At 37.2% G+C, this 20,743-nt stretch overlaps 1 protein-coding gene across 9 annotated transcripts in view; it reads left to right on the top strand.

Moving 5' to 3' along the window:
* The window catches only part of CAPS2 (calcyphosine 2), a 30,629-nt gene extending 20,454 nt beyond the window's left edge, over window positions 1–10,175 (top strand). For all 9 annotated transcript variants that reach the window (XM_087765311.1, XM_087765312.1, XM_087765317.1 and 6 more), the window contains 6 exons: window positions 1,433–1,548; window positions 4,528–4,604; window positions 6,216–6,370; window positions 6,955–7,074; window positions 8,149–8,245; window positions 8,972–10,175. In XM_087765311.1, coding sequence (XP_087621437.1) covers window positions 1,433–1,548; window positions 4,528–4,604; window positions 6,216–6,370; window positions 6,955–7,074; window positions 8,149–8,245; window positions 8,972–9,147 — 741 coding nt within the window. In that variant the 3' untranslated portion in view covers window positions 9,148–10,175. The remainder of the gene's footprint in view (window positions 1–1,432; window positions 1,549–4,527; window positions 4,605–6,215; window positions 6,371–6,954; window positions 7,075–8,148; window positions 8,246–8,971) is intronic.
* Window positions 10,176–20,743: the final 10,568 nt, after the last annotated feature.

Below are 20,743 nucleotides of genomic sequence, written 5' to 3'. Positions count from 1 at the left end.
TTTTGAAACAATGGTAAACTTCATCTACCAGCTAATCTGATGACTGACTACAAACCATATTGCATCTTCTGTACTTCTGTACTGGGTTAAGTGTTCCTGGTTTACAAATACTTGAGCAATTTTTCAAGAACAGAGTGTTTTCACTGAGTTCTTCACGTCCTCCTGCAAATCTTGAGTTTAGAGCAAAACCCGTGTTTGAATGAAGTATTAAAAGAAGACAACACTGGTTTTTAGAGTGTTTTGTCTAATCACCTGCCTAATCCTAACTGTTTACATGTGGCTACAATATAAGAGTTTCCAAGATGAAATAGATTGCTTTCTTTATGGTATGGAGGTTGAAGCTATTTTTTAGAGATTTTTTTTTTTTCATGTGTATCTTTGCAACCTGCAGATAGAAATGTGTTCTGAATAAAAATGTGTCTTAAAGCCATCCAGAAAATATACTGCTACCAAGTTTGATAGCTCTTTGGAATGAGGTCATATCTGTGAATCTCTGTATCTGCAAACTGGGTTTCTGGGCTGACATTAAGACATACAAATCTCTCACAAAGTCCAAATGGTTGAAATACTTGCATAATAGCAGTGTCTCTGTCTCCTTCCTAATGTATGTGTTTTGGAGGCTTTATAACTGAAGCCTGCATGGATATTACAGTTAGAGCTACTGCTTTTTTTTTATTCTTCTCAGCATTCCTTGCTTTTAATTTGCTGCTTTCCTTTCTCTCCCCTTCCCTCTTCTCCTAAACCAAAAAGCATCTTTAACTTTGCAGAATACATGAGGTGTGTCCTCAGTCCCAAACTTGGAGGGAAGGGGAAAAGATTATACTGGGTAATAGAACTCTAGGCTACTAATAACATGTTTTTATTCAATATTTATTAGTGGAATCTAGCAATTTAAAAAAATAACGTTGTAGTTAAACATTGCAGGAATTATTTGAACTTTGGGAAGGCTACTTTTTAGTTGTTTGTTTATCTCAAGTATGATTTTAGATTACTGAAAATAACTGTGGAGGGTTTCTTCTAGTCTGAGAGAACTTTGCTCTCATGGAATCAATGTGGCACCTCCTGTGACTCTCTTCTGTCGTCCAGTGAGTTTTGGATCCCATAAGGATGAAGGGAGAAGAAAAATTGAGAAGTAGAGCCTGGCCAAGGGAACAACAATCTATAATCTCATGTTTCTCAGCTGTAGATTAGGCAACAGCAGACCCTCTTACTAGACAAACCTCTATGTAGAGGATAATATGTCATCTTGGAGCCTGCAGCTGTTTTTATTTAGCACTAGAAAGGCTCAGTTAAGAAGGTTAACTGACCTTAGCTACACTTTTTCATCATTTCATACCAAGGCTTTTAACAATCATACTTCTTGAAAGTCTTGCAGAATGTATTTTACGAAATATATGACCTATTTGTAAATTGTCATATGCTTTACCAACAGGGAGCTAACCTAACTTTCCGAACTGTTGATCATAACCTTCCAGAAAGTGTTAAGCAGAGCTCAGTTCTTACTCTTCGTGTGATAAGTATTGATGAAGCAGCTATGGATTTTCTAAAGTAAGTGCAGCTGTTTTTCAAATTACCTTTCCTTCTTTAAGCAAAAAAGATTTTTTTAATAAGAGCTGCTAACACCTTATTTCTTATGCTAAAAAGAATTCTGTATTTAGGCTGTTATTAGGAGAAATTAGTAATAGATGTTAGTGGATGTTCTGTAATTCAGTAACTTTCTAGAATGATAAGGAATAATTTTAAAATAAGAATTAATTAAATTATAAAACTGTCTTATTTGCTCTGTTTGAATTCAGATGGTTTTATATACAAATCATATACTGAAACTTTTCTTATGTGATGAACTAAAATACTACATTTGGGGAAAAATGCCTTTTTTTGTAATCGACATTATTATTGAATCTTTTGTGAAGCTTATGTTAAAAGCTTGTATCAGTCTTGATAATGCAAGTGTTTGAACACAGTCAGGGGAAGAATTAGAGGTTTCTCTCTCTGTTTTTTTCTCTTTCATTTTCTTTTTATTTCTTCCTATCCCTTCATTCTTCCTTCTTCCAGGTATTGCCACATGTCAAAGACTTCAGGAACTGGGACAGGATTTCTGCACCTATTCTTTCAAAATAGGTTTTAGTAAATTATTTTCTTCCATAGTCTGAAACATGGGAATTTCTTAGAATGTTTTCAAATGGTTAGGTGAATGCTTAACCTCTGAGTATGCGTTAATTTTGAAGGTAATATTCTCATCTCAATATCTATACAGAAGTGTCTAGGGAATGAAGCATCTTTCTCTGGGGTTTCTGGCTTTTATTGTGAGTATACTGGTTCTTAGCAATAGTAAAATCTTGGTATAAAATTTATTGCACTGCTGTGTTGCCTGAACATGGAGGTACTTGGAAATACAGTCAAAGTTCAGTTACTCAAATTTTGGTGAGGAGCGTTAGCTGATAGCAGATGTTACAAGGTACAAATTTTCATAAAATCATGGAATCATAGAAAGGGACCTCAAGAGGGTCTCTAGTCCATCCCCCTTGCTTAGAGCAGGGTTTACTAAAGCAGGTTGCTCAGGGCTGCCTCCAGTTGGGTTTTTTAGTATCTCCAAGGATGGAGACTCTGCAGCCTCTGTGGGCAAGCTGTTCCAGTGTTCAATCACCCTCACAGTACAAAAGTGTTTCCTGATGTTCAGAGGGAACCTCCTGTGTTTCAGTTTGTGCCCATTGCCTCTAGTCCTGTCAGTGGGCTGCACCCAGCAGAGCCTGGGTCGATCTTCTTTACTCCCTTCTGTCGGGTATTTGTACACACTGCTAAGATCCCTCTAGCCTTCTCTTCTCCAGGCTAAACAGTCCAAGCTCTCCTGGCCTCTCCTCAAATATCAGATGCTTCAATCCCTTCTTGACTAGGAACAGCAATAACAGAATCTCAATTAAATACATTCGCTATCTAAAGACTACTTTTGTTAGAACAACTTAACTGGCTATTATATTTCTTTCTGCAAATGTTTAGACACATGAAGCTTGTTCTCAGTTACGGTAATATTCACTTTAAGGTCCCTTTACGCTGAAAGCTTTGCAAAGGAGCCATAGTGAGCTAACAGTACATAAAACAGTAAATTCAAATGTAATTCATTAAAGAAATGTATAGCTTTAGGATGCTTAGTGCTAATTGTTCCCTCTCTGCAAGGTTTCCATGAAATAAAAAACAATGTAGTTTAATTTCACATAGTTTATGTAAGACATTTTACAACTCAGAAGCCTGTCATTCTGGTAAACAGCTTTTTCTTTCATTTGTTGCTAATCTTATACCTGTGAAATTTGGAGTTGATCCAATGTTATCTCTGAAGGCGCCAGAACGACGACCTGCTCACTAGGTTATAATTTTGGATTTTCTGCTACCTGTGGTGGAACAGATTGTTTCTTTTTTACACTCTCTCTCTGTGTTCTTTCCATTAGTGACTAAATTTCAGATTGTGAAGTCTGTCTTTTTCTTCTGAATGGGGATGTTATTGAACTCTCTATTCTCTGGTGCAAAACTCTTTAATTGAGTCCTCTTACCCCCATTACTCTACTCACAGAGAATCCTGCTCACGTACAGTCCAAAAGGTCTGTTGCAGGTTTTCAGGAGCAGCTATGCCCTGCTGTCACAAGCCATGAATCTTTTGTGTTTTATGTGTGTTTTAGAGATAATACTCTGTCCTCTGTAGGTGGTTGTTGACTTTCCAGTTTAGCTGGTTTGTTACAGACAAGCTTTTAGGGACTTCATAATGGGAGGTACCCAAAGTGGAGATGAAAAGTCTTCAGAGACTTAATCCTCTGCTGTCTATTGCCTCAGAAAGCAGAAGGAGGAATACCCCATGGCAAAGCACTGGTAGGCAAGCAGCTCAAAGTTGACAGTAGTGCTTTTGCATTTGCCTTCCTATTCTGATTAAAATAATTATTGGACTTTTTTTTCCTTCCAGTAGGTTCTTCCACAGTATTTTTTCTTTTATCAACTTCTATAATCACTTCTGATGGGGGTTTCCGGGAAGCTCTTCACAGAAGGGAGTCACTTGCCAGAGAAAACACAAAATTTAACCGTAATTCCTAGATCATAGCTAAGACATCATGATCCAGATTTTGGTCTACACCCTTACTATTTCTCTTCTAAAGAGGGGTTTGTAGCTGCTCCATGTTATTTTCTTATTGGTAACTAAATGTAGTTGCTTAAACAAACCCTTCTAGTGGTCTAAGCTGAAGATTAGGACTGTCTTGAAATAAATTTCTGGAGATTTTATGCACAGGAGGAATTATCCATGATTAATGAATTAGTAGAGGAGCTGCTAATGGAATATTGTCAGAAAGGAATTTCTGCATATCTGCAGCTGTTCAGCGAAGACTTTTGTGTGTGCCATCTCAAACTCAGGCAATTGGATACTATGCTTATAAGGGTAGTATGAGAATTAAATATAAAGTTCAATGTGTTTTTTTCTACAGCTGTTTTGAATTCAGTAATATTACATGTAATTTCACCAATCAAGATTAATTTTGATTATTTTAGAGCTGCTTCTACGGAATTCAAGCAAGAGCATTCCAAGCAAGCGGTTGATGACAGCAAAGTTTTCAAGAAGATTCAAGGTTTGTGTCTACAAGAATCCATTTAATTTTAGTTTCTGTATCTCTATCTTTACAGCTCAACGCAAAGAACAATAATAATATAAAGGAAATTAAACAGAAGTTAGATATTTATCAGAATATTATTAGAATCTGATACCAGAATAAATCAAATCATAAGAATACTTTCTCCTCTCTCTTTCTTTAAAAAAACAGTCTGGCTAAAGATCGTGAAGACAGTACAGAATAATTGTGAATGCAATCAATAAAATGTTAATCTCTGTGTTAACATAATCTCTGAAGAAATGCTGAAGCATAACGCTGATCCTGTGTTAAACTGGCATTCAATTTAAACATTTACTGCCAAAATGTACAAACACAATCTCATGTCTTCAGTTAATTTTGTGCTAGATCCTTCTTTGGGCCATTACTTCTATACATTAAGTTGGTTTTTGATAGTCTTTAATATTATGCTTATTAAAATACGTGAGTATAATTGAGTAGTCTATTCTGGAATATGTAATTAAATTTTACCAGGTTCCTACCTACAGACTTTAGGACAAAGGCATAGCTTTGCATTTAAAATTATGGAAAGATGCTTATGCAGTGCTGTGTATTATCTTTGTAACTTGTGGTCAGCAAAAATGGTTGAACTAAACAGCTTCCAGCTCGTAGAATCTCAGCTATTTACTGTCATTCGCTAAACCTGTTTTAAGTAGGCACTCTTTGGTCACTAAAATCTGCTTGGACATTTATGTTTATAAAAATTGTTGGAATAATAAATTAGGGATATTTTTTAATCTTCTAGTTATTCCATGTTTTCTGTCATGTAATACACACAAATTGATTTCTCTGACTACATCTAAGGTTTGCTGGTGTGGCTTGGAAGAAGGTCACGTGTATATACTTCAAGACATCTTTTAACATATGTCTGAATTAGAACTTTACTGGAAAAAAGTTTCTTCTTTCACCGTCCCTCCTATTTTGCTTTATAGTTGTAGATACAGGTAATCTGAAGATATAATATGATAGTAGCAGATGAGTTCTGTTAACAGAGCATGCTGAGAAATGCAGACATCCCTAAACTTAACCTGCTACCTAGAGATTTTGATAAGGTTGTCATTTTTACCATAGAAATAGTTCTCTCTATATAATTTTGGAACAATTTTGCAGAATTACAAATATTTGTTCTTGTTTGCACATGTATTTAACATGTTCATACAATGAAGGAGCAACTGTGTGTCCCATAATGGAATGTTTGTATTACCAAAGTGGTGTTCCTAAATTGCTTTGTATGTTGCATCATGGTATGTGATTAATTCTAGCAGAAGTAAGCAGTTTTATAATCTGAGTACATAAAGGGCGATATCCGTTCTTCCTTTCCTTCTGTGATCTCTTTAAATGTTTTGTTAGATGTTGGCTGCTGCTCTATATGATTTCTACCCAAATGTTAAGTAACTGATAGTTTCATTTTGAACTGACATTCTCTCATCAAAGATAAGGGAGCCTGGATGCATGTATGTGTCATTTTAACCAGCAGTATCATAAGTAGTTGTGGTTTACTTTTATATCAGCTCCATAGCATGTGGCCAACTTCAGGTAAACATTGTGTCCTTTATTTCTCTAAATCCTCAGGTATACTCAGAGAGACACTAAGTAAAAGAGGAGTTCGGGTTATAACAGGCTTAGGAAAGTACTTCCGACACTTAGACAAGAACAGAAATGGTTTTCTCTCTCAGGCAGACTTTAAAGAAGCTCTAAAAGTATTCCATTTGGAAGTACCTGAAGGGGTAAGTGTAGCTGAAACTGTAATCATAGGTATTATTTTACTTTACTTTGTGGAATTGCTTCCTTTCTTTGTTTAAATCTATAGTTTAATAGCTATTTTGTCAAAGGTTTTTTTCTGTTGTGGTATATTGGCATTTCTGCATTCAGTCCTATGTGAAATTCTTAAGAATAAAAAAAAATTAATAAATTTTAAAATGTGCAATCTTTTTATGTCATGAAGAAGCAAGTGGGATTGCAATACATTTTTTCTTTTTCAAATTTAAATTATATTTACATATTTATTATTATATTTCAATGTTTAAATTATATTTAGATTATAAAATAATTTATATGATGTTATTTACTTATCTTTTTTCTTGGTTTTATGTATTACATTTTAAAAACAGCCCACAGCTATCAAAACTGCAAGTAATGTGAATTATCGTCATCAGTGACCAATAATGGCTTGTATTATTTTGATGGATCTTTGAGTCAGTTTTGATTTGGAAGTTGATTTTTTTGTGAGAATACTATAATTTCCTATTATAGCAATTGTTTCATTCTAGGACATAGTGAAGAACTTTGGAAAAATATTTTTAAATTGCAGGACTTTGAATCTTTATGGCTTATTCTTAATGATACCAAGAGTGATAAGGTCGACTATGGAGAATTTACTCGTGCCATATTTGGAGAAATGAATGAATATCGGAAAGCATTTGTAAGAAAAGTAAGTTTTGTTGCAGATATTCTAGGTGTAGATATTTTGCAGTCTGTCTTTGAAGTTGGTTATTCATCATGTTCTGGTTGTTGGTTTTTTTGTTGTTGTTGGCTTTTTTCGTTGTTTTTCTTGACTTGTGCATCTGGTAATTGACTTTTTAAAGTTACAGATCAGTTTATTAAAATAAACATAAATTAGAAGACTGTATGCTGTTCCATTGTTGAATTAGTTAATTTTGAACTCTAGAATTAATTTCTGTATTATTTTGAGTTTATGCATATTTGCGCTGTTCTTACAGTTCAGTCCAGCGCATAAAGCATCTGGCACCCTGAAACTATCTCTTCCAGAAGTCTGTTTCCTTATTTTGGCAGATCCCTGTATCTGTGTGCAGATTTTTTTTCCTCAGTGTCTGAAGTAGAGGCAATAATACTTGCCTTCTTTGAGAGCTACAATTAGAGTTGTTATATTTGTGAGACTTCCTATACTTGAAATGCCATTTGTTATATGTCTGTAATGTAATGTGGAGCTGTTTGCTGTATGAAACATTGATTACAAACCAGACAATACAGTAGCGACTGGACATCAAGATCAAGAAAAATCACACGTACTCTCCTACTTTTAATCATTGAGCATCTGACTCTCCTAGCCTTATGTATCAAGCGTATGTGTTTGAGTAAACTGAAATGAAAATGAAGCTGCTGTTAGCAGTGCTGAAGAGGCTGTGTTGAGGCCTGTCAGAATGATGCAGGAATCTTTGTAATTGGAGGGGGCAGAAGGGAAGCAGCTTAACTTCTGATTCTAAGGATGAGCTAGAAATTTTGAAGAGAAGACAATTTTTTTTTGAGTTGGTGAGCGGACCACATTTGATGTGAAAGCTGTGGAGATAAAATAATGTGTAGTTTCATGATCTAGAATAATTTTCTGGTATCTAGTGCCTTACATAAAACAGGTAAGTTGACATAATCCATTGCACAAGATCTAAAAATATGGGCTAGGTAGTTAAGTATATTCGATCTTTGCATCTTTCCACTTTTTTTTTTTCTTTTTCCTTATATGCTTGTATCTTTTTTTTCCCCTTTATAGGCTTATATGAAACTAGATTTCAGCAAAACCGGGAGTGTGCCTATGGTAGATATCAGAAAATGTTACTGTGCAAAGAAACATCCTCTAGTATTGGCAGGTAATTCACATGAAAAAAAAAAAAAATTAAAGTCTGTAACTACTGAAGTCATCTTGTTAGCAGAGATACCAGATCCAGAAACTAGTTGCAAATACAAACTGGGCATCAGTCAATGGGTGGTGAGCAATTGCATTGTGCTTCACTTGCTTTGTATATTATTATTATTATTATTATTATTATTATTATTATTATTATTATTATTATTATTATTATTATTATTGTTGTTGTTGTTGTTGTTGTTGTTGTTGTTGTTATTATTATTACTACCACTACTACTATTTTACTTTATTTCAATTATTAAACTGTTCTTATCTCAACCCACGAGTTTTCTCACTTTTACTCTTCTGATTCTCTCCCACATCCCACCGGGGGTGGGGAGTGAGCGAGCGACTGCGTGGTGCTTAGTTGCTGGCTGGGGTTAAACCACGACAATACATTATTCAGTTTTTGCAGTCATTTGAAGAAAAAAATCTTCCTCATCTCATAGTTCATTGAAATTGACTGTGGCTTCATACTTCTGTTGATATTTGATGCTATCGTGCTATTAAAGTAGGATGATTTCTGCAGCTGGTATTAAGTGAGCCAATGACTTCATTCTGATATCAGAATATTGAATTTGTTCAACAAAAAAATATTTGCAGGCTAAAATTTGAAAGTTTCTTGCCTGAAATGCTATATATCCAGTGTTCTTGGAAATGCTTTTAATGGAAAAATATACTTTCACAGGTAAAGCTACAGAAGAAGAAATTAAATCGTCATTTCTAGAAACATTAGGAGAGTCCTGCAGCAACCCCAGTGAAGTGTCCTATTCTGAGTTCGAAGATTACTATGAAGGATTAAGTATTGGAATCATGGATGATGATGATTTTGTTAATATCTTAAGGAACCCTTGGGGAATTTAGAGTGTAAAATGACAAAAATGAAAAAGAAACATTTTCTAAACAAGGAGTGAGCTAAATAAGGGACAATTTAGTCTTGATGTGCATTACTTCATAATTAGTGTCTTAAACTGATTTCAGGGACTGAAAATTTTAGATGCTTTCAGAATAATACACGGCAAATTTCTTAGAATGTCTGTTGAGCTATGCTAACCACTTTTTTAATATAAATGCTGTTCATTCCTTTTCATTGGAAATAGTAAAGGTTCCCCATACCAAAAGGCGTCATTTACTTGATATTAGAATAAAGTGGCCTATTTTAAAATAAGAAGGAATTAGAAGCTAAAATGCATGAAGGAATATATGCAAGAAAATTTAGTTTTATGATGCATTGTGAAAAGCTTTAAATTTGACTGTATAACTATCAATGGTAGCTCTTCTTCAGAGTTTTCTTCTTATAAAAATATATTTATTCTTATAACATTCTTTCTCTCATTTCTTGTTTCTTATGCTGGTACTTAGCCTGAAAGAGAGCAGGTCATCCTTTTCCAATTTTGAGGATGTCTGCAGTACGGAAAGTGCAGAGTTGTTCATGCCAATTAGCCTTTGAACTACTATGTGGACTGTCTTGACTGATCTCAGTTTTTCATCAGGCATCCAAAGCTGAGCATTGAATCGCAAAGGTTTCAATAAACACATGTATATTTTGTAATGCACCTCCTCCTTTTCTATATTTTGCTCAGTGGTTTTCAAAACAATTTATATTTAAATATCTGGTTTCTGTATTTTCTATTGCTGTGATTTTTTAAACTAAAACTTAGCAATGATATCCTTTGTCAAACTGATATATAGCATTTCCTATCTATCTACTCTGAATATATAAAACAGAAAAGTGTAAAGAAAAAAAGCCGACCTCTGTCACAACAAAAATTAAACCATGAATTAAAATATTCCTTACTACTTCAAATATTCAGCCAGATATGCTTTTCAATGTAATACATCTTGTTAATTCCGTAAAATTCTTTGTGTTAAGAAATAAAAAATGTATTATTAATTATATACATGTATAGAGAGAAAGCCTTTGGTTTCAATATACCTGTCACCAAAATTAACTCTATGTTGAACTGCATTTCTTAGGCCTATGCAATTAAAATACGTTAGTTTTCTTTGTGCTTGTCTGCCTGGTTTTGAATTTATAGTCTGTGATTAACAGAACCTTCCTCTGAGACAGAGTTTGTGTTTCATAGAAATTTAAGGGCAGTGTTGAAATTAATGCTGAAATGAGGGACTTTGGTCCCTCTGTGGCGGACTGGTTTATTCTAGATATAGCGCTTTTGTGTTCTGATAGCTTGTGCAGTGTTATCTCCTGGTGGTTTGTGGCCTGTCCTCACTTGTAACTAGAATTGCAGTTTCTGCTCTAAATCCTCAAATGAGGGATTTTGGGGGGTTCTTTTGGGGCTGCGAAAGTCTGGATGTATTAGTTTACAGAGAAAGGCAGGTTCTGTCAATGCTTATTCTAAGCAAGAGTTCTAATGTGGCTTATTATGGTTTTCTTACTTCCCATTCCTGCTGGAATTTCTCTTGCTGGAAAGATTTTGTTAATTAGTGTTCTTGGAATTGGTGATTCTGAGAAGGGCAACTTCAGCTGGTTTTACAGGGATCTGCTTGTTATTGTGTCTGTTCAAATAACTGAAAAATATCAAGTGACATTTTTATTAGTTCTTCAAAGAATCACCTAGATTAGACTTGTTCACTTACGAGAGTCGTACCAACATATAAAATGGTAGCTCAGTTTAATAAATGTGAAAGTGATTGTGAAATGAGGTATTGACATATTTCTTTTTGCAATGGTTAATTTTTTTGTGATGCTTTTAGGAAGATTATTCCACATTATCCTATGGAATGGAAAAATTGATGAAAATGGATGTATCCTTAGCAGGCCTGCTTATCAGAAGAGGCTGTATAGGTCACATCTGCTGCAAATTAAGCGTTCTTTATTTTGTTCTTATCACTAAAATGAGGTGCTGTTATAAGAACATTATTTCCATAGCTTCGGTAGTCAAGCATTAGGTTTTTTTTCTTAATCTGAAGACAGATCCTTAACAGGGTAATCTACAATAAATTCTAAAGGTCAGAAATTTCCTGAAAATACAAGTAGATACTCTGGTACTTATGTAAAACCTGCTAGATATATCATTTCTATTAACTACGAGGTCAGTTGTGCATCAGTGGCTGCCTCAAAACATCAGGTATGATGTCTATGGTGAGTTTTTAATGGAGTTCACAAAAGTAGTTTTCCATCTTCCTGCTGTTTCTCCTTGTCTAAACTTAAGATGGCAACAAATAATTCAAAGCAACTTTTACCCAAGGCTGGCCCACCGTGCTTACAGTTAGCAGAAAAACACAGAAACTGGATTCAAACCAGAGTCTGTCGTGTCCGGCTTCTTTTCATTAACCGTGGTCGCAATGCCCCGATTAATTCCATTCTGATTTGTTCTTCTTGTAAACACTTGATGAACCTCAATCCTTTTCTTTGATCAATGCTTTGTAGCTTTAAAACTTTCTGGAGGTGTCTACTGGGGTTTACTGCCTTTAAATGTGTTTGAAAAAAACTTTTTGTACATTCGCTACCTTTTTCAGAATTGCCTGTATTTTCTGAATTAGAATGTGTTCTTTGTTAGAAGTGGCATTCTCAGAGAAGCTGGCTGGCTTCTTTCCTGAAAATCACCACTTAATAAAACTAGTTGTCTTTATGCCACCCTGATTTACACTTGTACTAAAAAGTCTTAGCAACCTGCTGTAACTGAGAATATCAGAAGTGCATTATGCTACAAACGTATTTTGTCCTATTAGATGTTCACACTCCCAGAAGACAAGTGGAAATTAATGAAGTGATGTAACTCCTCATTCTCGAGGTCTATGACCACTTCATCAAATGAATATGCACTGGCAATGTTAGCTGGAATGTTTAAGAGCGTTTTTAAAAAGCAAAACACGGGCACACGTACAAAACCTTCAGTAGCTTCACTTTGTCAGCGGATGGAAATACGGCACCCTCACCTGGGACAGCTTTGTTGCTGAGAGGAGGTGTTCTCTGCTGATTCACACCCAGAAGTTCATTTCTCTTCCATAAAAGTCACTGCCAGCTGATCGAAGTTCGTTGGTCTTTGGGGCCAGAAAAACAAAAAGATTAAAAATGTATCTACCACTGCATGTTTGTATAGAGATGCTGTTTAGTTTTGGGGTTTGGGGGGTTTGTTTAGGGTTTTTTTGGTTTTGTGGGTTTTTTTGGGTTTGGTTATTTGGTTTGTTGTGTTTTTTTTTTTTTTTCTTTGAGCACGCTATCTCTAGATAATGAAAGAAAAAGCCTAGAACTGATTTCTTATGTGTTGGTCTGTTAAGTCCATAGAAAAACAAAGCAGGTAAGTTTCTGTGGCAGAAAAAGGGAAGGTAGAAAATCACGTGCTTTTTTTTCTGGATATTACTCTAATAATTTATCCTTCCTCTCCTTCATACTCAGCAATTTAGAGACTGAGATAATTCTGTACTTGCTTTTCATGTTGTTAACCACCTTGTCTTTGAGAAACTGTCAGAAGGACTCTGTGGTAATCATGAGGCATCTCCAGTGATGAAAGAGGCAAGCAGTATTTTCTTCCAGACCCATTTAGGCTATTTTTTCCACAGAGAACATTTCAAAATATTAAATGAACTGGAAGGTACTTAGGAAAGAAATTAGGTAAGCCGATACCTACATGATGACCCTATGAAATACTTTGTTTTGTGGCTCCTATACTTTCATTGCACCCCTTTTTGATTGTGAGGAACTAGAGGCTTAAAGATGATAGAAAGTACCCTTCAGGAGAGAAAAAAAAAAAAATCTGTTTATCACAGGTTTCTTAATGTTTATTATGGCATCTGTTGTGTTTACCCGGAATTTATAGTATCTGGGTCCCTGTTTTCTGGCTTTTTTTTTTTTTCCTCACTCATGTTATAGTTTGGATGGAGTTAACTGGATTTGTGCATGGAAACTTCTGTGTTTGTTGCTACCGGCAGAATTTTCTGTGTCCACCATCCCCAGAGAAGCAGCTTCAAAATAAGAAACCTAATAGCCATTTCTTTGCTGTTTGATTTTTTGCAGGCTGCATTCTCATGGAAGATGTTTAATATTTTAGGATCTTTTGCTGGCTTGTGTATTTTTTAGTTCGTGTCTTCTGATCTTTTGCTGTCATTTCCTCTCCCAGTTTTAGGAGAAAAGAGGAACCTGAGAGTCTCTGGAAAAGGTAGAAAAAATGGTATTTAGAAGGTATGCTGTCTAGGTATTGAACTAATGAGGATTCTCCCTGTAGAAACTTGACACTGCTTTCGTACTGCCCTTTTGAGTAGTCTGAAAGAACCTCTGGTGGACTCCTTCCAAGTACCAGAAATAATCACATAAAGACCTGAGAGGTTCTCCTCTCGGAGAGGCAGCCCCTCGCCAGCGCTGGTGGGAAGGGCTGACCTCGAGGCCTGGAGAGGCGAAGGTGCGGCTTCGGTCTCAGGGCTGACGTCTGCCCGCCTCGCTGCTGGGCTCTTTGCTGCAGCGGTGGGCTCCTTTCATAACCCTTGTTGGGGGAGGCTTGTGGGAAGGAGACGTCTTGCAGACATTTAACTACCTACCAACGTGCCTTTGCTGAGCTAGAAGACAAGGACTGTCCCTCTCATGGCAAAGCTGGTCTTTATAGCAACTTTTCAAAATGTCACTGCCTTAGTACTGTCTAGCTGGAGGCAAGTGTAATGGAGAGGGCAGAGGCTGGACAGAGACGAACTGAAGAGAAGACATGAAGAAAGGTTAGGCAGAAGACATAAAATGGTAGCACTTAGGGGCAGTGGGGGAGATGAAGAAGCAGGGGATGGCAAAGAGCTCCTTTGTAGCAGGTAGGCAGCAGGGATTTGGGGTGCTTCTTCCCATCTTTTCCCCATACCTCTATTTTATGCCGCATCTCACATTTGGTTGTAAGTTGGGGGTGAAACTCAGCACGAACTGATTAGGTTCAAAAGGACTCTGTTCCAAGGATACCTCCTGGTGTTCTGGTGTCTTTTTTTTATCTATCCCATTTCTGGGGTTGTTGTTGGTAGTTCTGCACATGTTCTTATTTTGAGAGTTTTGGCCAAGGCCCTCAAAAAACTCGCTTTGGGAAGAGCATGCTATGGGCTATACCTGCTTTCCAGTACTTTACACTTCACGTGGGGAAACCCCAGGCCATTATAGGGAAGCACAGGTTAAAATCAGTGGAAGCTAAAATAGCAGCTTTGGTGACGTATCTTAAAGCGATATTCCCTTTTCTTACAACCTCTGTCAAGTAAGTGAACACTTAATGATTCCTATGACTAATTCTAGGATCCTATGATTTGTCTTGGCATGAATTAAATCCTGCACTCACACTGGTAAAATTAATCCCCTGAAGTAATTTCTTTTGACTTTCTTTTGTATTTGCCCTACAGATGCTAGTGATTAACTGCAGGTTTCAGTTGTGAATACTGCAGTTGTTTTCATCCACTAGACATTCTTGAATTCTCCTCCTTTCTCAGTGTTTCATGACCAAAGGGAACAGCAACAGAGGTCAAACCAACGCTACAATTTAACTATTTTTTTCCTTTAAAACCAGCATTTTGGAAGTGCCTGATATAGCAACACAGTTTAAACCAAGTTATAATATTCTGCTTTTTATGAGTTTAATATGCTTTTGAGAAATATCTGTTCTAGATATTATTGTTGCATAGATCCAAGTAACCATAGGGAAATAAGCACTCAGAAAAGTTAGTTAGTTTGTGTATTTATTTATTAAAACCAAGACAGTGAGAAGGGAATCAGTTGTCAGTGCCAGATAATTAACTTGCCATATTCCTTGTGTTTCTTTCCTGATACCTTACCCTTTCTTTCAGACTATGTGATTTCTAAGTTATCATCTTTCCAATTTTATCTTGATATGCCTCCAAACTCTCTTCTTCTGGGAGCATCCTTCTTGGAAATGAGCTTCATCAGTAATAGCCATAACGCCAAAGACTTTTCTGAAATAAATGAAAATATGAAGTAACATCCAGCAACAAAAGTCCCTAGGGGAGAGGTTAGGAGATGAGGCAGATAAAAACAAACAGGAGCTGTGATGACATCACTACTCATTAATGTTTTTTGTTCATTCATATCTTTTGACTCTTCCCTCTGGAAGGCCAGCCGTGAAGAAAAGTCTACCTAGTAGTATAGGTCAGTGTAAATACTCTTCCTTCACATACAGTCAGAAAAAAACAGTCTGGAAGAGATTTCACAAGGTTGTCTACTCCATTATCCTATATTATCTGGAAAAAATAGTGTGCTGCCTTCTCATCTGTGATGGAGACTTCACCATATTCCAGGTAATCTGTTCTATTGCTTCACTACACTTCGTATTAGAATAAGCTCCCTACTGATTAACCTGAATCTTTCTTGTTACAGTTTAAGCTGATTACTGTTTCTGCTATCCCATCCTTTCCTTGTGCAACAGCTTTGAAAACTATTACTACCTCCCCTTTGATCTGAAGTCTGCTAAATATGACTGTTTAGGAAAATTACATTAACTGGAGATGTTTAGTCCATTCTCATTATTCTCCCTTAAGTGCCATTTGGTGCCCTCTTTGGGCTGAATGTGATGCCCTACGCTAGGCACGCTGCTCTGGTTAAAGTCTGGCCAGCGAGGTACTTGTCTTACAGATTTCATTTGTCAGTGTGCTTCTCTCTTCCCCCCTCTCTCTCTCTCTCCCCCTCCCTTTTTTATTTTTTTTTTGGCAACCACCTGATGTTATTAAGTATTGCTGAGGTTGTCATGAGTTTTAACCCACAAATTTTCTTCTCAAGAGCTGCTTTTTCTTGCATCATTTCCCTTGAGGAACAGTGAAGTTCTGCCACGCTATGAGACATGGGGAGATATTTCTGCTGGAAAACCTGGCCTTGAGTCTCAGTTGCATGGGAGCTTTGTGCTTACATTCCTTTTCAGACAGCTAACGTGCTCTCATCAGCTTTATCTGAGACTAGCAGTGTTATTTCTCCTTCCTAGTTTTGCTTTGTAGGGTATATGTCAGTGAAATCCATAGCATCAACATGGAATCATATAATGGAAAATAAAGACAACCCAAACAATGATATATATATATTTATTTACTTTTTTTTTTTTTTTTAGGAACAGGGTGATGGTAAAGAGAAGCTGAACCAAAATGTAAGGTGTTTAACAGCAGCTCTTTTCAGACACTGTACTTGAATGGTCCCTTATGCAATTTATAAATACAATGTAATATAATAATGTATGCAGGTATTTATTAGAATAGGTTTTATCATTGCTCATTTTTGATGTCATATGGAAAATCTTTTGTCTCAGCTGAAACATCTCTTTACTAGATTTTGCTATGCGTACTAATCCCTGCTACTGTCTGATGCATAGAAATGCAGGTAGACCACCTTCAGTCTACAGTCACTTTACTGTAATTCCCAAGCCAAACCTAGCTTCTCTTCAACAATGTTCAAGATGTAGGATTTCTATTATTTCCTGCTGCTCTGGTTATTCCTTTTTTTTTTTTTTTTTAATTTAAATTAGGCTGTCTCTAACCTGGTGAACTGAAAGGTTTTGTTCAGTGAACACTGTTACCAGGTGAGATTTTTCTTCAGCCCCCCTGTTAACTTACTACTGTATTAACTGCTGCAGTGCCTTCCCCTGCTTCCCGGTGAATTAACTGCTATGAATAATACATAAAATTATGAACCACCTTTCACTCTGAAGGATCAGACCACAAGGTTGCTTTAGGCACTAGTCAGGATTATGTGAAGATTACTAACTTGTTAGTATTACCTTTTTGGCTTAATTGCATTTTTCTCTCACTAAAGTGAAAGGAGTAGTAAAAACAGTAGCCGTATTAGTTGCAAATAATCATGGACTTCAAACTGTTCCTTTGCACTTTTACTTCAAAGACAGTCTTTTTGACAGCTTGCTAAATTGACTTGTGCTCTTGGGCTGTAGAGAGTATTTGACGGCAGCAGTTAATGTAGACTGTGCATTCATCACTCATATTTATGAGCAGTTTAAAGGTGGAAAAAGATGGTTCTGACACTTAAAAGAGCAACCTAGAAAGATAACAACATAGCAATGCTCAGTTTAGACTGAGTTTTAATTGCTAGTTCCTAATATCTATCCTGATAGAAAATGTTCAGAAGCATCAAACAAAAACTGGCATGGTAGATGTCAATTTAGTAATCTAATAAAATGTAACTGGAGGCTGGTGACATGTCTTTGTGCTACTGGAAGTGCCTTATGTCAATTCTGTACGGTGAAGCTGAATGTCCTGTTGCCAAAACAGGACGTGGCAATGCTCTTCCTTTGGGAGAGACGATTGACAGGAGGCCTTTTTGCCCATCTGTATTCTTGAATGTGTTGTGCCCCAGGGAAGGGCTGGGTGGCTGTAGGGTATGAGCTGGCGCATGGAACCTCCTAAGCAATTTTTGAAGTTAATATTAAAAGCCTAAGCCAAGGAGTTATTAAAAAATGTAAATGAACCTGATAAGTAGTGGCGCTTTTTTTCCAAGATTAGTGTAATATTCACATTAATTATGATACTGCTAGATTTTAAACTAGAGATTCCTTTCCTGGAGAAGGGGTAGCAATCTTTCAGTCACAGCAGTGGGAGAAGGTTAAAGGTACATTTAAGATGGCAGCTCTGTTCTCAGAGCATCTCTTTTTGCATTTTGATTTCCATTGTGCTTCTCCTTTTCATGCTGACACTTTTTGAGCTGGGACGTATGTCAGTTACCGTTTCGTTAATGTGTTTTCTAGCTTTGAAGCACCTAAAAACTAACTGAGCCACGGGCTGAGCGAGACACTATGTAAATGATTACTTTGGGATACAATCCGTGCCTCAGAAAATGTAAAATCTGAGTTGGAAAAGGTATAATAGAAGAGATGAAGATAGGAGACAGAGTAGTATGTTAATTGTACAAGCAGCTAACATTTAATGTAATAACAAACATCTCAGGTTGCCTCTTGCTTAACAAATGAAAGTGATAATTTGTAAAATGAAAAGATTATTGAAAAGTCAGAGCAAATCTTCATCTCTGCATTGGTTAAGCAGGAACACTAAAGTAGAGCTCTAGATAGGTAGGGGTTTAAAATATTATGAGGATTTTCTTTGTTTAGGCAACTCCCAAATAGAAGATCTTTAGAATCCATTCTTTTTTAGAAAGGTCCCTTGAATCTCCCATGTGATACTTCTTGACCACAGAAGGTTTTAAAAAAAATAATTATTACATGATATGGGAGTGCTTCTTCCATTTTGACAGTCAACATTTACTAAAAAATATAATAGGGAAGATTTTGTTGTTGTTTTTGTGTGTGTATTGTTGTTGTTAACCTCCATCTTGGGAAAAAGCAGATGAGAACGTGAGTGGAGCAAAGTGGCAGTAAGGGACTTCCTCGTGCATGCCTTGCCAGAGGCTGTCTGGCATACTGAAATGGCTTTCCTTGCTACAGCAATGGCAGATTGATTTCTGTCTCTCTGCCAGTCCTGCTAACTGCCAAATTGCAAGCTATGTAGAAGGGTGTAGGTTACAAAACTGACACCCTGAATTCCCACCAGAGGCTGCCAGTAAGCTCGTACCCACGCTGCGGCATGCACACTGTGATCTTGACGTGAAAATATCTTCTTAAGAGGGCTATAAAACTCTCAGGTCATTTTAGCCTGCATGCTTTCAAGGTGTAGGGGGATGAAGAAGGTGTTACAGCAACCCAATCTCAAGAAACAGAGCCACGAGTGGTTGTGGCAAGGTCTTGGTTAGTCACTGGCAGGAGTGTGCTGCTTAACTTTAGGCAGCTGTTTTAGGCACCTCTGTTGTGCTGCTACAGTCTTTAGGCTGTCTGCTCATTCTGCAGAAAAAGCAGGGTCTTCCAGACCTTTAAAGGCATGTGTCTTTCTCTTGTTGAATACGTAAGAGCTTAGGTAAATTATCATAGCTAAACTGACTAGCAAAAGTTAGGAGGGTGTTCACTCTTCCTATGGGACACAGGTGTTAAAAATCGATCCCTACTGTAGTTTCTGTGGTTTGGCAGATCAGATCAGTCCAAGACTGAACAACTGTCTCTGTTCTGAGTTCCTGCTGTAAGAGGTATGCAAGGCCTTAGACTAGACTGCTGATGCCCCAACGTCCCCATTCCAGATGCCTCTCTCCACAGTTCCATTGACACCCCACCTGCGCAGAACAGGTACGTGGCCAGGGGTTGATGTCTTGTTGGCTGTGTTGTACCTGCCTTCCCCGACCCAGGTGGTGTGCTCAGTGAGGGTGCCCCTTAGCAGCATCTGCAGCAACAGCAGCCCCAAGCCCACACCTTCCCCCTGTTGCTCCAAACTAGCCCTTTTTTTCCTTTAAGGAAGATATAGAGCAACTAGAGCACTGCAGTTCAAAACATATAGGGAAAAGACCTCAAGGGTATCAATCGTTGCTGAAATGTTTACAAGATTAGCGTGGACATGGCATGCTCTTTGACAGCTAAGTGTAACAGTCAATGTGACCAATGCAGTTTTACTGTGCGCTTAAGTATATAAGCTGACTTGTTCAAAGATGCAGAGACTCAAGAAACCAACTCACAGTTTTACAACCTCATATTGTTTTCCTTATAGTGACACGGGCTACTAACTGAGAGTTAGTTAGGCTGTTTCTGCCAACACTTCTCTACCTCAGCATGACCTTGCACAGCTCTTTAAGGCTCACTGGCACCTTGCCTCGGAGGAGGCAATGCTGACGATGCTGCCCGCGATGGATCTGGTATTTCCCATCTGGCTCTCCCCTGGCAGGTAGGGTAACGGTTCGGTTTACAGGTTATAGCAGAAATCTGTGCCAGCACCTCTAACTTTTGCAAGCAAGACTAAAGCACAAGCAGAGGAGATGCAGTGTTTATCTCTTGAGAATACTGTTCTGTTTCCATGGCAGTAGACAGCTCAGTCCAGATTTGGGCAATCTTGTCTGCAAAGTAGCATGAAAAAAATTAGGAGAGGAAAAACTTGACTGCAGCTGAATGGAGGCAGTCAAAATTAATCAAGCTTGCATACACTGAGATTGGGTCTGCTATATGAGACTGCAGACACTATGAAGAAACGTCTTTGCTTTCTGTGTAGCTAAGGTATCCGATTTAAAATCTGCCTGCCTCGGTCAGTGAGACTTTGTGGAAGACTTCTGCCACTTGCACTCTGGGAGTATCCTTTCTGACAGGTAAACTATAACTACTCACAGTGGGAAGACAAAACCATTGCAAAACATAATTATTAAACTTTGAGTCAATTGTAGAGAATGAACTATTGTTACAAAATCTCTTCTGTACACTGATAGAGTAATCAATTAAATGGCTGTTGCTTCAGAGGTGCCTCAAAGATCACCAGTGCAAATATCTTCAGAAGACAGCCTGTTAAAGCAGACCCCTTGCCTTCTTGCCAGTACATGTATTATGGTGTCTTACTAAAAATTAATGAAAATAATGGAGTTTGTTAGTCACAGAAAGTAGGAAAATGATAGATGAGGTAGGTTTCCAGTTAAACTTTGGTGGAACGCAGAAACTAGGTGGAACAATGCCAGTCA

The sequence above is a fragment of the Nipponia nippon genome, unplaced genomic scaffold, assembly GCF_047370975.1.
Source record: "Nipponia nippon isolate SJK-2023a ecotype South Korea unplaced genomic scaffold, ASM4737097v1 scaffold_3, whole genome shotgun sequence".
Taxonomy (NCBI): Eukaryota; Metazoa; Chordata; class Aves; order Pelecaniformes; family Threskiornithidae; genus Nipponia; species Nipponia nippon.
Note: the sequence above shows the minus strand (reverse complement) of the source record. Positions and strands in the feature narration are given on the sequence as shown.